General features: G+C 36.3%; 1 protein-coding gene across 1 annotated transcript; it reads left to right on the top strand.

Moving 5' to 3' along the window:
• The first annotated feature begins 3102 nt into the window (after positions 1 to 3102).
• LOC112782612 (FACT complex subunit SSRP1) lies at positions 3103 to 9890 on the top strand. Its single transcript, XM_025825091.3, has 16 exons — positions 3103 to 3264; positions 4170 to 4355; positions 4465 to 4570; positions 5070 to 5206; positions 5748 to 5831; positions 5913 to 6007; positions 6167 to 6275; positions 6424 to 6510; positions 6605 to 6697; positions 6871 to 7068; positions 7169 to 7314; positions 7404 to 7551; positions 8108 to 8206; positions 8322 to 8498; positions 9281 to 9359; positions 9458 to 9890. The coding sequence occupies exons 1-16, from the start codon at positions 3211 to 3213 to the stop codon at positions 9586 to 9588; spliced, it is 1929 nt and encodes a 642-aa protein (XP_025680876.1). The 5' UTR covers positions 3103 to 3210; the 3' UTR covers positions 9589 to 9890.
• The last annotated feature ends 7818 nt before the right edge of the window (positions 9891 to 17708 follow it).

The raw sequence follows: 17708 nt of genomic DNA, 5'->3' as shown, positions 1-17708 counted from the left end.
TTACCATCAGTTCTCTGCTATGCAATTAGCTTTTGGCCAGCAGCCAAATGTTTCCCATTTAAGAATATTCGGGTGTGCGATATATATTTCCATTGCACCACCTAATCACACCAAAATGGGACCCCAAAGAAAATTGAGGATATATGTTAGATATAATTCTCCCTTTATAATAAGGTATCTTGAGATATAAACTGGGGATGTATTTAAATCCCGATTTGCGGATTATCATTTTGATGAATTAAAATTTTCAAAATTAGGGGGAGAGAATAAGCTTCCTGAAAAGAAACTCAATTGGAATGCATCATCATTTAGATCGTCGATCAGGACAATGTGAACTAGAAGTTCAAAAGATTATACATTTGTAAAGAATGGCAAATGAATTGCCTGAAAGAGGATAACCAAATCTTATATACTAGCGAAAAATGCCCCAATTCGAATTGATGTCCCAGTTGGACAAATTGCCACCGAAGCAAATACACGCCAGAAGCGTGGTAGGCCTGTCGGTTCCAAAGAAAAAAAATTCTCGAAAGAGAAAAGAGGTAAATACTATTCCTGTTGAAAAAGACATAGTAAAGACACCTGCAGTTGTCCAAAATTCTGATATAGTTTTAACGCCAGAAGACGTTCAGGTACCTGAAAATTGTGAAAATGACGAGATCTCGATAAATTATGTCTTTACAGGAGAAAAATGGGATCGAAATAAGACAATTGTCAATGAAATATTTGCATATAATGTGGCATTGAATATAATGCATGAAAATAAGGATCTTGAGTCAAGATCAATCGAAGAATGTCGACAAAGAAATGATTGGCCAAAATGGGAAGAAGCCATGAAGGCTGAATTAGACTCACTTGCAAAACGTGAAGTCTTTGGACATGTAGTCCGTACACCTGAAGATGTAAAACCTATTGAATACAGGTGGGTATTTGTGAGAAAATGAAATGAGAAAAATAAAGTTGTGCGCTACAAAGCCTGACTTGTGGCACAAGGTTTTTTACAAAAGCCCGGTATAGATTATGCAGAAATGTATTCCCCTGTAGTGGATGCGATAACATTGCGTTATTTGGTCAGTTTATCTGCATATCATAAACTGCATATGCATTTAATGGATGTAGTAACAGCCTACTTATACGGCTCATTAGATCGGGATATCTATATGAAAGTCCCTGAAGGACTAAAGATATCTAAACCATCCAATGAATATTCACAGGGGTTATACTCAGTTAAATTGCAAAGATCTTTATATGGTCTAAAGCAATCTGGACGAATGTGGTATAATCGTCTTACTGAGTATCTGGCCAAAAATGGATTCAAGAATGATGATATCTGCCCGTATGTTTTCATAAAGAAATCTGCATCTGGATTCATTATAATTGCTGTGTACGTTGATGATTTAAATATCATTGGAACTCCTGAAGAGATTCCAACAATTATAAAATTCTAAAAGAAGAGTTTGAGATGAAAGATCTTGGAAGGACTAAATTTTGTCTCGTCATGCAGATCGAGCATATAAAAAGTGGGATCTTTATTCATCAAACAACATAGACAGAGAAAATCTTGAAGAGATTTTATATGGATAAGTCACATCCCTTAAGTACCTCAATGATCGTAAGATCTTTGGATGTGGAAAAGGATTAATTCTGTCCTAAAAGAAAAAATGAAGATATACTTGGTCCCGAAGTACCATATCTCAGTGCCATTAGAGCGCTAATGTATCTTGCTAATAATACACGACTCGATATATCATTTGCTGTGAACTTACTAGCAAGGTATAATTCCTCTCCAACCAGAAGACATTGGAGTGGAATCAAACAAATCTTTTGATATCTTCATGGAACGATTGATATAGGATTATTTTATCCCTATGAATCCAAGTCACAACTAGTTGGCTATGCAGATGCTGGATACTTGTCTGATCCACATAAAGGGAGGTCTCAAACAGGTTACATGTTCACATATGGTAGTACAGCTATATCATGGAGGTCCACGAAACAGACGATTGCTACAACATCCTCTAATCATACCGAAATACTAGCGATTCATGAAACAAGTCGCGAGTGTTTTTTGCTCAGAAATTTGATCCAATATATTCTGTCATCATGTGGACTGATTGATCATAAGATAGCTCCAACTGTCCTGTTTGAAGATAATACAGCATGCATTGCTCAACTTAAAGACGGATACATCAAAGGTGATAGAATAAAGCATATTTCTCCCAAGTTCTTCTTCACTCATTATCTTCAAAATCAATGGACAATTGATGTCCAACAGATCCGCTCAAGTGATAATCTGGCAAATTTATTTACAAAGTCACTTCCAAAATCCTCCTTTGAAAGATTAGTACATGAGATTGGGATGAGCCGATTTCGAGACATTAAATGATGTCGACAAGAGGGGGAGACTGTACTCTTTTTTCATTGGTCAGGTTTTTTCCCATTGGATTTTTCTTGACAAGGTTTTTAACGAGGCAGTTCCCATCACAAAGGATAATGTATTCTTTTTCCTTCACTAAAGTTTTTTCCCATTAGGTTTTTCTTTAGTAAGGTTTTAACGAGACATAATTCTAAATGGTCATCCAAGGGGAGTATTGTGATAAGAACAAATGTGTGGATGCCCATTTATGACTTAGGCGGTTAATTAAAAGAATCATCTTTCCAAAGATGAATTCATATTAATTGAGAGTTGAAAATGAAGTCCCTTATGTATATAAATAGGAGATTAAGCCTCCGTGAATAATACATCAATAACAAATATTATTCTCTCTCTCTCTTTATTCTACAACAAATAATACTTTTTCTATACATTACTAATATTTCTTCATCTCTTTTACGTTGCTACATATATTTAAATATATGAATCATTTTTATTATATTAAATAATTATATGATAGATATAATATTAATATTAAAACTATCTATTTATATTTCTTTATTTTATATCTATTTCCTCTTCCTTATTTATTTATTTATTTATTCTACAACATTTTACTCATTACATAATAATCATCAAATGGCGGTTAAAAAATATGACTCGGTCCGGTCTATCTAAAATACGGACCTGACCGGCTCATGTGGTCCATTAAATAGTACCGTTCGCGCTTGCGCTACCTTTGATGAAATAAATACGAGAGACATTTTCATTGCCAACGTCCTCACCCTCACTCTTACCCTCGAACATCGACAACAGCAGCATCAGTTTTTGTAAGGGCCATGGCGGATGGTCATCAATTCAACAACATCACCCTCGGTGGCCGCGGAGGCACTGTAAGCTCTCTCCATCAATCTCCATAATCTTCTAATTTCTTTCGGTTCTTTCTTTTCTTTTTTATTCATGTTTTTTCCCTTTCTGGAACCACGATTTTGTTCTTGCTTTTTTGTTTTCTAAACCCTGGTTTTGAATTTCGCTGCAACCAGCATTGAAATTTTCCACGAAATGTTTGATTTCTTCGCCTTATCTGTATCACTCACTGCTGCCCTTGTTTGGCGGCTTTCTTTTGCTACTGGAATTTTACTTTCTTTTTTTTTTTTTTTGGGATTTTTTTTTTAATTTTTTTTGTGTGGAATTTGATGTGACGATGTGAAAAAGCGAAACGGGAACCTGAAACCAGCTGGTTTAGCGAGCAAATCTTAGGGTTTTATTCTGTGTTACTTACTTTTGTTTTTCGTCTTTTGTGCTTAGGGTTTAGTTTAAGAAAGAACATTACGTTGTGAATAGGTTAAAGTTTTTTGGTTTTTAGTGACTACTATAGGGAACTTTTTGAGAGTTAGGGGAAAGTAGCGAAGTAGAAAGTAGAGAATGGAACGAAATCATTTTGTGAGTTTGAACCACGAGTGATTGATAAGAATTCGAAGAAGATAAAAAAATTGTCTGAACTCGATTGATGAACACTAGGGCGTAAAGGGTGGTACAAATATCATTTCTCTTCAATTCATACATATAGGGTAACGTTGAATCTGCTCCCTTAATCATGGTTGCATTACCTATTTACCTGTTCCATGGCAAGCTTTGTTTGATCAATTTTTTGTTGCTAACTTTTTCAAACAATACAATTAGTTACATTAGTTCTTATAAGAAGAGAAGAGTAAAGCTTATGTGAATAAGTGAATAATTGCGGAGAAACCAGAAATTATTATGTATAATACTTCTTTTCGTGTGATTGGGGTTGCAGAATCCAGGGCAGATGAAGATATATTCAGGAGGTATTATATGGAAGAGACAGGGGGGTGGTAAATTGATTGAAGTCGATAAAGCTGACATAATGGGAGTGACATGGATGAAGGTTCCAAGGACTAATCAACTAGGTGTTCAGATCAAGGACGGTTTGTTTTACAAGTTCACTGGTTTCCGTGACCAGGTTTCTCTCCATCCCTTTTGAATGTGCATTTACATACTTTTGTGATCAAGAGAATCATTCAGTTATTAAAAGATCTTTGTTATGGAGTTAATTTGTACAATTCTGGCAGGATGTTTCAAATTTGACCAATTTTTTCCAAAATACATGTGGGATAGCAGTAGAGGAGAAGCAGCTTTCTGTAAGTGGGCGCAACTGGGGAGAAGTTGATCTAAATGGTTAGTGATATATACATGAATTAATGTGTTGTAATCTTTTCCCTCTTGATCGTTCTGTGTGTCTCAAGCATTCTGCTTTGCCATCCATACTTGCTAAACCTAATACTTTCAGAAAATTGTGTGTTTGGAGATTACCATGAGTTCATGAACTAGTTCCTTCTTTTTTCTTTTTCCTTGGTTCTTAATTTGATGGTTTTTTCTTATTTTTTATTTTTAAGTTTGAATTCTCTTACAAATTTAAGTATCAATATCTGAGATTACCCCACTAGGTGCAATTTAGGTGTAAAATTAGATATCACTTTATTTTATACTTTGATCTTGTGAAAATCTGAAGAAAAAATCATTTGAGGAGTGGGGTTTTCATAGAGGAACTTTTATTCTTGGTTTTTCCCTTTGCAATCGAATGTGTCCTTTCAGTTTATGCTGCATCCTTTTTGATATACTTGGGTTCACTATTTTTGTGCTGTGTGAATATTCCTGAACTTTTGTTCTGTTTCAGGAAATATGCTGGCTTTCATGGTTGGTTCAAAACAAGCTTTTGAAGTGTCTTTAGCTGATGTCTCTCAGACACAGCTTCAGGGGAAAAATGATGTGATCTTGGAGTTTCATGTGGATGACACAACTGGAGCCAATGAGGTACATACACATAAGAAAAGGGAAATTTTTGGCATCCTTACAAAGAAACAAAAATCTAGAATGAAATGCTAAAATAAAATGTGTAACAACTCATGTTGATGCCTTTGTATCAGGATAAATAAACACATTAAATTGACATTGAAAAGAGCACCAAAAGGACGTGAAAAGAGTTATTCTTGACTCTAATAAAGTTTATAGTTGAAAAGGACTCCATAAAAATTCTTTCATTCTTTTGTAATCGAGTCCACCAAAGATTAGCAAAAACTAAGGATTGGCACAATATATTTACTTCTTTACAAGAGCCAAACCCTGTGAACTTGGTGAGAGAAACCATTGGGCAAACTCACCACACTAAAGATTTCAGAAAGCTTGTTCTAGATAGACTAGGCCATAGGACAATGCAGTGTTCATAGAGTCAAGAATAACACAGCTAATTTGTAAAGAATATTCGTAATCTAAGCTTAGTCTGGACTATTATTATTATTATTATTATTGTTGTTGTTGTTGTTGTTGTCTAATATTATGTATGTTATGGTCTCAGAAAGATTCATTGATGGAGATAAGTTTCCACATCCCAAATTCTAACACGCAGTTTGTTGGTGATGAAAATCGACCTCCTGCTCAGGTGATTTTTCATCATTTGATGACATCTGTTGTGGTTATAACTTCTACTTAGCTGACATTTGCACACTCTTGTTGGTGTAAGGTTTTCCATGACAAAATCATGTCCATGGCTGATGTTGGTGCTGGAGGTGAAGATGCTGTTGTCACATTTGAGGGTATTGCGATCCTCACACCTAGGTAATGTCTTCACATGTACATATAGATTTAAACACACATGAATGGTTCAAACACTTTTTGCTTCTTATTGTTGTTACCCTGTTTCTATTGATTCGATGTCTCAATTCAGGAAAAGAATTAGTTGGTCTTTTTTTAACCAAAAGTTCTACTTTTTTGTAGGGGAAGATATAGTGTTGAGCTACATCTTTCATTCTTGCGGCTTCAGGGACAGGCTAATGATTTCAAAATCCAGTATAGCAGTGTAGTTCGCCTATTTTTACTTCCCAAGGTTTATTCCTTGATCATTTGCATTCTTGTATTTACAAATAACACTTTGATGCAGCTAGCTAGCCATCTCTTTAGTTGATGTCCCTTTCATCCTGACTTGTTATAGTATACTGACAATTCTCATGTTTCTTATTTGTATGTACCCCTAGTCTAATCAGCCACATACGTTCGTTATTATTAGTCTGGACCCACCTATTCGGAAAGGACAAACTCTGTACCCTCATATTGTAATGCAGGTATCATTGTTAAAATGGTGTACCAGTTGAGTGGATACATATATTCCTTGCTTCTGGATCTAACAGTCTTTTTGTTTTGGTTTGATCTATATAGTTTGAAACTGATTATGTTGTTCAAAGTGAGTTGGCTATGAGTGAAGATCTTTATAACAGCAAGTACAAGGACAAGTTGGAGTTATCCTATAAGGTATTTGGCTAGACTGTTATTAATAGATGCTTAACCGCACAGTACTTCACTGTATGGGAAAATAAGAGAGAACATTTTGGATATCTTAAATGATGCAAGAATTCATGGAACTGGTTGCTATGCCTATTACATGTGATAGAATAATTGATGATTATTTCCTATTTAATAATCAGGGGCTCATGCATGAAGTGTTCACAACAATATTGCGTGGTTTGTCTGGTGCCAAGGTTACCAAACCAGGAAAATTTAGAAGTTGCCACGATGGTTATGCAGTGAAATCATCTTTAAAAGCTGAAGATGGAATTCTTTATCCCCTTGAGAAGAGTTTCTTCTTTCTTCCTAAACCTCCAACTCTTATTCTTCATGAAGAGGTAAAATCCAGTATGCTCACAGATGAACATATATAGTTTACTATTTGACATGCAAATGAGAATATATATTGGAGGTTAATTGTTCTGTCTTTTCTATTAGATCGACTATGTTGAATTTCAGCGGCATGGTGCTGGTGGTTCAAATATGCATTATTTTGACCTTCTGGTCAGACTAAAGTCTGATCAAGAGCATCTTTTTCGTAATATTCAAAGAAATGAGTACCACAATTTGTATGGTTTTATCAGGTAAATGTCAGTTACATGCCACATTGTTACATATGTGCACAAGTAACTACTTATTTTATTAACTTTTCATGTTTTTCCTTCAAATGCAGTTCAAAGGGATTGAAAATTATGAACTTAGGAGATGCCCAACCAGGATCTGTTGGTATGGCTAAGGTTCTTGAGAATGATGATGATGATGCTGTTGATCCACATCTCGAGCGCATCAGAAATGAAGCCGGTGATGAAAGTGACGAGGAGGTGCCTAAATTTTTCATTTCACTCTGTGTCCTATCCTTAACTTCTCATAGCATATATTTAAATGGTGTTTTTCTTGTAGTTTAGGAGACATCATTTTATTATCATCGACTTATTATTATTTATATATTAGATTAATAGCTATCATGTATTTAAAGTGTAAATTACAAATTTTGATTATTAACCCAAGAAAACTATTTGAAATTATCAAAAGACTTTTAGCATCGAAGGGCTGAGCATAGACATGGTCTATGGCAAGGCGCAATTGCATCACTTGATCCGCATAGCTGACCTCATCTAGTGGGATAAACTGTTGTTATTGTTGTGGATTATTACTTATAATGTTTACTTGTATAATTGTAGGTTTTTTAAACATTTTTGTGATGCATTATCCTCTACATTATAAAACATTTTTAAATGTATAATTTTTTACACTACATGTGTCTATTTTTTAATATAGCAGCTATCTTGTTATATGCAAGACCGAATCATGCTAAATAGTGTTCAGGGCCAGATATCACTATGCAGTACTAAATTCCATGTGATAAATAATCTGCAGGATGAAGATTTTGTTGCTGACAAGGATGATGAAGGCTCTCCAACTGATGATTCTGGAGGAGATGATTCTGATGCTAGTATAAGTGGTGATGAGAAAGAGGCAAGTGATTCACTTTATTTGCCTTTGCTGTCTTGTGGTATAATCTGGTGACAATGGTTACTTCCCTCTACTAATCTTTAACATATCTAACACTTCAATGGTGGTTGATTTTCAGAAGCCTGCCAAAAAGGAATCAAAGAAGGAGCTGCCTTCTAAGGCATCTACTTCGAAAAAGAGATCAAAAGATGCTGATGAAGATGGAAAAAAGAAAAAGCAGAAAAAGAAAAAGGACCCAAATGCACCCAAGAGGGCAATGTCTGGTTTCATGTTCTTTTCTCAAATGGAAAGAGAGGTATGATTTTGTACATATCTGGGTAGGCCCATTTGGATTTAGGCTGACTGGGGGATGTAGGTGAGAGTATTTCAGTTTCCCCTTACGGATACCTACCCTTCATGATTTTGGGTTCCAGTTGGTAGTTCAAGTTACTTATGTTGCTCTAGCAGATCGTTTAAGGAGGAAGTCGAGCATTGATGCATCCAGAAACCTTTTGCAGCAAGACACAAATAATGTTGCTTCACATAAATTTTTATCTTGATGTGGGGTGTCAAATTAATAAGATCATGTGAATGCAATATATATATTTATAACATGAGTAATATGATTCCCATTGAGTGGTGGCATGACATGAACCACAACGGTCATAACTTCTATATGTGCCTGGAGTAAAGTTTCTCCAGTATGATTCTTATAAGGCCAGATTCTAGATAACCTGAAATCTTTTGGCAAGCCTATATTAGTGCAAGAGAAACCTTAGAGCATCCTGCCACATTGTTTCTGGACTCATTCTCTTATTACAGTATTGGGAAATATGATCTTTAGCTCCTCATAGCATTTTTGGTTGAGTTGAAAAATACTGTCTTACACGGAAATTCATGCATATAATTAAGTAAATTGGGAGAGACCGAGGAGCCCAACTTTCCTTGTCAGCGTGTCAGGTGCATTTGGTTGTTAGGATCTAGCATTAATTGTAAGAAATTAGATACTGTAGCTGAGATTGCTGAGCTGTTATGTGGGGATTTATAAGTTGATTTTTCACATTTTCTTAACTTTTTTTTTTCCCTTTTTAATCGCAGAATCTAAAGAAAAGTAATCCCGGAATTTCATTTACGGATGTGGGAAGAGTACTTGGAGAAAAATGGAAAAAGATGTCAGGTATGGCTGATTGCTAATTTAATTGTTCAGTGTCAGATATGATCCAAGCTTACCTTATGACCAAGCTTTATTTAATTATTTTCCTGTTAAATGCACAGCGGAGGAGAAGGAACCATATGAGGCAAAAGCTCGTGCTGATAAAAAACGTTACAAGGATGAGATTAGTGGCTACAAGAATCCGCAACAACCTGTGAATATCGATTCAGGAAATGAGACAGACAGTGCTTGAGCTACTTGATTTTGAAGGTAATTTTGTGAGCTTCTAACGGTATATTAACCTGTGAAGTTAACCGGGATGAGCTGGAGATTAGCATGCCATGCGTTACAGAGTACAAACATCCGCTTGTTTGGATGGTTAAGATACTTAACTATGTAGTGGCAGAAAATTATAATCATGCCTTCATTTGGAATTTATCTTTGTTCTTAAAATGTTCAATTAGCAGTTTAATTCTTAAGAGATATACATGATATTATTAGCATATTGTAGGAGCAATTTGTAGTTTATATTATCATTATAATTGTTCCTATTAATGTTGGTATCATTTTCTACCCCTTTAGAAACTTAAATTGCATAACATACAAATAAAGATATACCGTGCAAAAACAATCTGCGAATGTTAATCCTTTCCGAGAAAAATAGAGCCTCTTCAATTTGTTGCCTAGTAACAAGTTAAATATGATATCTAGATCAAATATCAAGAAATATAGGATCTAGATTCGGTTTTCATCCGATTGGATTCAAGTATATTTGTAGTATGGAAGTGTTCATATAGGATATAAGATCGGATTAGAATCTAGTGAATATTTGAGATAAATATTTCACCCGATCCATGTACTTTCCTTATCGGTGACTATGAAAAGTTTATTACGAGGTAGTTCTGTAATTCCCATCTTTTTAACAAATGATTAGTTTAACGGGAATAATCAAATAACATGGTTTGCTTTAAGGGTGTGCATGACCCGGCCGACTTTGAATATTTTAGGGATTAATTTGGTGTGATTTTATTGGATCTAGAACTGAGTATGGGTCGGGTCCGAGTCATAATTCGGGTCATTTGAATTCGGTTCGGTGGCCTGTTCATCATATATAATTAATATTTTGTGTTATTAGTGATGGATGATAGTTATTCTTATATGAAATTTAAGTATTGTAAACTTTAATATTTTGTGTTAGTCATTATAAGACTATAAGTTAATATTTTATGTTTAAAATACATAAGACTTTAGACTAATGCATAATATTGTGTTATTTGTATTGATTTAAATATTTGGTGTTATTAGACAATATTAATATTGATTGTGGTTATGTTTTAATTTTAGAGAAAGGTTAGTTCTTGTTATATTTTTCTAAGTGAATTTTATTATGTCAAATAATGGTTGGAATATTGGAAATTTGGATATTTTCACATGCTAACTTACAAGAAGGTAATGTTGACGGTCCGATTTTCATCCGGTTTTTACCTGGTATAATCGTGACCCGAAAGTGTAAGTTTCATCGGGTCTAGAGTCGGGTTCGGGTCTAACAAATAGGTCTGGTATATATTTCGAGTCAAGTTTGGGTTACATCAAATCCGGTTTTACCCGGCCCATTAACACCCTTAATTTGCTTGTTTATCGTTTTTTAATATGCTGATTAAAATAAAGTAATAAAAATGCGCTATCTATTCGAGTAATTGGAGTGGTAATTATCCCTTTTGACACATGGCGATGTCGGATTTTCCAATAAATCTAGTGTGTATATATATGAAAATTAATATATACAATAAATAATATAAAATATATATAAAAGTTAATAAAATAATTCAGTTTAAAAAATTATAGGATAGATATAAGCGGGACGAATAGCCATGTTAAAATTAGGGATAAGTATGATTTTGGTCCTAATGTAGAGGCTGAAAATTTATTTTGTCCTCGGTTTTTTTCGCTATAAAATGGTCCCCAAAGTTTCAGTTTATTTTAAAATCGTCCTTTTTACCAATTTTATTTTTTTATTACCAAATTATTCTTCATTAAAAAAATAATAAAATAAAATAAATATAAAATAAATAAATAAAAAAAGAAAGAAAGGGACAGACAGAATCGAGGGAGGAAAGAAAGGAGGGGGGTGGTGGCGCATGAGAAGGGGGGAGGGGGAGGGGGAGGGGGGAGGGAAGGGAAGAAGGGGGAAGGGAAGCCGCCGTCCCGCCGCTGCTCTTCTCCCCTTCGCGCTAACCCCAGAGCAACCGCGATCCTCTCCCCTCTTTCTCTCCTTCCCTGTCTCGGACGATCTCCTTGAACCAGAGCTCACCGCCGGCGAGCCTCTTCTGCTTCACCATGGCGCAGCAACGTGGAGCCTCTCCTGCTTCACCACCACGCAGCAACGTGGAGCCTCCTCTGCTTCACCACCACCACCGCCAGCGAGCTTCCTTGCTTCTCCTCTCTCAGTCCTTGTCGCAGAAGGAATCAGAGCCACCACTGCACGTTACTCTCCCTCCAGCCCCTTCCCGTCATGCCCAGACCGCCGGCGCTCCACCACTACCTCCCCTATCCCCTCTTTTCTGTTTTCTATTTTCATAATCCAGGTTATCATTTTGATTTCAATTTCTGTTTTTGGTTAGTGTTAGTTCCTTGATTTGATTCTGGGTTAGTTTAGCTGGATTTTAATTTTTTGTTAGTTGATTTTAGGTTATTGAATTGCTGAAAGTTGCTACTGAATTGTTGTTGTTGTTGAATTGTTGTTGTTGCTGAATTGCTGCTTAATTGTATACAAGATCCATGGTTGTTGTTGTTCTTCTGCATCTGGTTGTTGTTTCATTATTTTTTGCTTCTGCTGTTCTTCCGCTTCTGGTTGAGCTTGTTGTTATCCATTGTTGTGCTTTTGTTTATGCGTTTATGCATCTGCTGCTAGTTAATGTTGAGAAAGAAGATGGGTGTTGAGGAAGAAGAGGGGAGGGAGGGGTATTTTCATCCGAAGGATGATTTTAAAATAAACTGAAACTTTGGGGACCATTTTGTAGCAAAAGAAGACTGGGGACAAAATCGATTTTCGGCCTCTACATTAGGGACCAAAATCATACTTATCCCTTAAAATTTCTACTAGCAATTAGTAATGAAATGGGTTTTGTATAAAATAAAGTAGGACTAAACGAGATTGAGTAGTGCAAAAATTCATCTTTAACTACCCGTGTCATTCTTATGTTGAGTATGTATAATAAATTTATAAATTTGGATAAATTTTATTTTTATTATAATTTAGTAAAGATAATATAATATGTGAAAATGGTACTTAGCGGTGTTAAGAACACTTGAGTTAGAGAGAGAAGAGCGGAGAGAAGAAATAAAATTGATATTACTTGATCTTACAATGAGAGATCACAACAAGATTAAGCTTACACTCTTTCTTTACATAGCAAACTTCATAACAGACTTCCTTACACTTGCATGCATAGGATATAATTAGCTAGTAACAAACTTCCTAACTAATTTGTACAAGAAACTCTATTCTATTTGAGGTTGGACTGATGATACAGTGAGACTGTATCAGGTAATATCCATCCTCAAAGTGGGAGTGTAGATATTCAAGAGTCCCAACTTGGCATGGAGACCAGCAAAAGTGGCGGGAGACAAAAGCTTGGTTAAAAGATCAGCCACTTCGAAATAGGCACGAGGTGGATGAGCCCTTCCAGGAACTTGTCTCGAACCACGTGACAATTCACTTCGATGTGTTTGGTGTGCTTGTGAAAGACTGGGTTATAAGCTATGTGAATTGCGAATTGACTGTCGCAAAATATGCTAACGTTCTTGGAGAGTGGCATACCCAATGTTCTTGAAGATATAGCTGAGCCAGATTGCTTCATTGGTTGCAACCGCACGAGCGTGATACTTAGCTTCGGAGGAGCTGCATGAGACAATTGTCTATTTCTTGCTTTTTCAGGAGATCAAGGCGGGGACAAGATAAAAATAATAGGCAGAGATAGAACGCCGCGTATCTAGGCAGGCAGACCAATCAAAGTCAGAGAAGCCAGTTATGGACAAGTCATTAATTATAGGGAAGAATAGGCCTTGGATAGGGGCATTTTTCAGGTACCGCCACACTCTCTTTGCAGCATCAAAGTGACCTGTGGTGGGATGGTCAAGGTATTGACTCAATCTTCCAATGACATAGCTGATGTTAGGCCTTGTGTGAGTGACATAGAGTAATTTGCCAACTAACTTCTTATATTGAGAAGTATCGTGTAATAGTGAACCAGAATCTTTGCTTAATTTTGCACTGTAATCCATAGGAGTAGACACTGGCTTGCAGTCCTCCATTTGATATTCATGCACTATATTAATCACATATTTTTTGTTAGTATAGAGCGATCCCCTTGTCTGATCAGGAAACCTCTAATCCGAGGAAGAATTTTAAGTCACCTATGTCCTTAATTCGGAACCTTTGAAATGTCATTACCGGCAAGAACCAAATCGCCTACATACACCAAAACAACTGTGAATCCACAAGACGTGTGCTTGGTGAATAAACCGTAATCTGACCTGCACTGTTTATAGCTAAGTTCTATCAGTATTGACTTCAATTTGTTGCTCCACTGTCTGCTCGCCTGTTTTAGGCCATACAACGACTTTTCAAGTTTGCAGACCTAACATCTCTCTACAACCAGACCAGGAGGTGCCGCCATGTAAACTTCTTCATCCAGATCAGCATGAAGGAAGGCAGTATTAACATCAATCTACTTCAGGTACCAATTCTTGGTAGCTGCAAGGTCAAGGAGCTCTCTCAAACTAGTTAGCTTAAGCACTGGACTAAAACTGTCCCTGTAGTCTATCCCTGGGACCTATGTATAACCTTTTTCCATAAGGCCCGCTTTGTGATGCTCCACAGTGCCATTGGGGTTATGTTTCACTTTGAAAACTCACTTGCACCCTATGGCCTTCTTGCAGGATGGAAGAGAAGAAATCCTCCAAGTTTTGCTTTCCTTTAAAGAGTTTTGTTCAGATTTGATGGTCTCTTTCCAACAATATTGAGTCATTGCTTCCTCATAGTGCTTAGGTTCAGTGCTTAGAGATAATGCAATCGAAAATGCTATATGATTGTTTGAAAGTTTATCGTATGATAGAAATTGTGATAGGGGATACCTGATTCAGGTGCCACTTGGTGAGCTGGCTTGAGTAGTAAAACTCTGCACTGATCATCCTGAAGATATGATAGAGGTCGCCTCATTTTGGTGGGTTTTCTTAGGATAGGTGCAGGTGTGGAATTATGTATGTGCGCATCATGCTGTGAGTTAGCATGTGTGTATGACGATGAGACTGCATTAGGTACAACATCATTAGGGGGACCATGATGTTGTGCATAATCATTTGGAAGGTCAGCGTTTGAAGAATTAGTGAGTGAAAAATCAGATGTGTAAAAAAAATGTGAAGCTAGTGAGGCAAAAGTGCAAGAATCATATATGAATGGATCATGTTTAATGGTGTTGGTTTTAACATGGGGATAATGTGTCAGGTGCAAATTTTAAAAAAGGAAAATGTGTTTCATAGAACTCCACATTTTTTGAGAGAAAAATTTGTTTGTTTTCCATATCCACAAGTACAAATTCCTTAACACTCTTCCTGAATCCTAATAAAATAGATTTTCTTGATCTAGGATCAAGTTGTTGGTGGGTCTCCAACCTCAAGTAGTATCCACACAAGTTAAAACAAAAAACAAAAAAAGTGGCATATAGCCACGGGAAAGGAAGAGAGAGAGTTAGTGTCTCTCATTTTTTAAAAGGAAGAAATGAAACAGTGAGAGGAGGGTTTCAGCGTCGAAGGAGAAGAAGAAAATTTGGGAGAAAAGGGCAAGTCATTTTTTATCCAATTGAACTGGTAAACTTGCTTCATTTCTTATGAAATTTTATTATGTTATTCCTTATGTAGAGATAAACATTAGGATATAACTTGCTAGTTGTATTACCTTCTCTTTTGTCTGATTTGAGATACCCACTGTGGAGGGTTTATGTTGATTTCATCAGTTTTGATGATGTATTTTGTTGATTGTTGAGATACCCTAGTGTCACTAGAAATACTGATTGCATACCCATTATTTTGATAGTGGAAGATTTTACTGGACTAGGTCCCGTGGGTTTTTTGTCCCTCTTTTGGCGGGTTTTTTTCACGTTAAAATTCTGGTGTCTGATTATTTAATTTCTGCCACTATATTTGCTGCTTGGAGTATCTTTGGTATTGCCTATTTAATCGTATTAGTTGTGGAAAAATTATTTTTGGTATTTCTGCTATTAGACAGGTTCTTGTTTGAACATTTGTTGAGTTTTCCCAACAAAGTGATATTTAGAGCTTTGGTTGTTTATCTCTGTGCTGATTAAATGGAGGAAAATACTCATGGACCAAATATGGTCAAATTGAATTCCCAAAATTACTCGATTTGGAAGACTCTCATGGAAGATATGTTGTATATCAAGGACTTGTATGATCCTGTGGAGGGGGATAAATCCAAAGGTACCAAATTCGATGATGAATGGAAGGAGTTGAATCGGAAGGTAGTTGCTTTGATTAGGCAATGGCTTGATCTTAGCGTGTATCCACATGTTGACACCGAAACAAATGCCGAGAAGATGTGGAATAAATTGAAGGAGTTATATGAGAGGAAGAATGTGCAAAACAAAGCATTCTTGATTAGGAAGCTTGTCAATGTGAAGTATATTGAAGGTAAATTAATGCCGGAGCACTTGAGCATTTTTCAGGTGACGGTGAACCAACCGAAAAATAATGAAATCACTTTGAATGATGAATTGTAAGTCTTGTTGTTGTTGAGCTCTTTGCCTGATAGTTGGGAAGTTCTGGTTGTGATACTGACTAACTCAGCTCCAAATGGAAAGTTAACGTTAGCCATGGTTAAAGAGAGCATGTTAAATGAAGAAGCCAGAAGAAAAGAGCGAAGTTTGACTAATGCCTCATCCCAGTCAAAAGCACTTGTTTTAGAGTCATGGGAGAGAAGTCAAAGTAGAAAACCTCACAGTTCCGACAAGTCATAGAGTCGAAGCAAGTCAAGAAGCAAGTACAAGCCAAGAAAGGAGTTCATTTGTCACCATTGTGGCAAGTCGGGGCATATCAAGAGGTATTGTAGATTCTTGAAAAGAGAACAATCAAGGAAAAGAAACGAAGACAAAGGTAAAGATAGTGATAAAGAGACTGCTGCTATTGTTTATGAAGATGGTGCCTCATGTCATGTCACTCCGAGGCGTGAATTTTTCACTTTCTATACTGTTAAAAATTTTGGCAAGATCAAATTAGGAGATAAAGGAGTGTGATATATCACTGGTATGGGTGATATGTGGCTTGAACCCAACATGGGATGCAAGTTGCAGTTGAAGAACGTTAGGCATGCGCCAGATATGCAGTTCAATCTTATTTCAGTGAAGGCATTGGATCAAGAGGGGTATTGCACTTCCTTTGGTAGTGAAAAATGTAAGATTACCAAAGGAGCTCTCATTGTTGCTAAAGAAGACAACAGTCTCACTACTCTCTACCAGTTGCAAGCAAAGTTGTGCAAAGAAGAGGTGAATGTAGCTGATGATTCATCTTCTGATTGGTGGCATATACGTCTTAGTGACCAAGTATCTTAGCCAAGAAGCACTCACTTTCAGTGAAAGGTACAACTTTAAATACTTATACTTATTGTTTTGTTGAAAAGCATGCTAGAGTATCATTTTATAGTTCTGGACCTCATAGGAGATCACATGTTCTATATTTAGTCCACACTGATGTTTGCACTATGGATGCTAAGACACTAGGTGGTGCATCATATTTTGTTACTTTTATTGATGATTATTCTCGAAAAGTGTGGATTTTTGTTTTGAAATCTAAAGACCAGGTGCTCGGTATCTTCAAACACTTTCATGCAAGTGTTGAAAGAGAAACAGGACAGAAATTGAAATGTGTTCGAGCAGATAATGGTGGTGAATACAGGGACCGTTTGAAGAGTATTGTAAAGGACATGTGGTCAAACTTGAGAAGACAGTTCCTAAGACTCCTCAACATAATGGAGTTGCAGAGAGAATGAATCTATCGCACTATCAATGATAGATTCAAGTATATGCTCTCTCATGCAAAGTTGCCTAAATCCTTTTGGGGTGAAACAATGAGGACTGCAGTAGATCTGATCAACCTTTCTCCTTCAGTTCCACTAAATAGTGATGTTCCAGAGAAAGTTTGGAGAGGGAAAGATGTCTCCTATTGTCACTTGTGAGTGTTTGGCTGTAGAACTTTTGTTCACATTCCAAGAGATGAAAGGTCCAAATTGGATGGAAAGTCAAAACAGTGTATCTTTATGGGTTATGGTCACGAAAACTTTGATTACAGATTATGGGATCC

The sequence above is a fragment of the Arachis hypogaea genome, chromosome 20, assembly GCF_003086295.3.
Source record: "Arachis hypogaea cultivar Tifrunner chromosome 20, arahy.Tifrunner.gnm2.J5K5, whole genome shotgun sequence".
NCBI classification, from domain to species: domain Eukaryota; kingdom Viridiplantae; phylum Streptophyta; class Magnoliopsida; order Fabales; family Fabaceae; genus Arachis; species Arachis hypogaea.
This window is presented reverse-complemented; position numbering and strand designations above follow the sequence as displayed.

Excerpts from the sequence above, each read along its gene's own strand:
- LOC112782612 (XM_025825091.3), top strand. The coding sequence starts at position 3,211 with ATGGCGGATGGTCATCAATTCAACAACATCACCCTCGGTGGCCGCGGA. Across the intron at positions 6,511-6,604 it reads ACCCTCATATTGTAATGCAG|TTTGAAACTGATTATGTTGT; the intron begins GTATCATTGTTA and ends TGATCTATATAG. Across the intron at positions 9,360-9,457 it reads AAAATGGAAAAAGATGTCAG|CGGAGGAGAAGGAACCATAT; the intron begins GTATGGCTGATT and ends TTAAATGCACAG.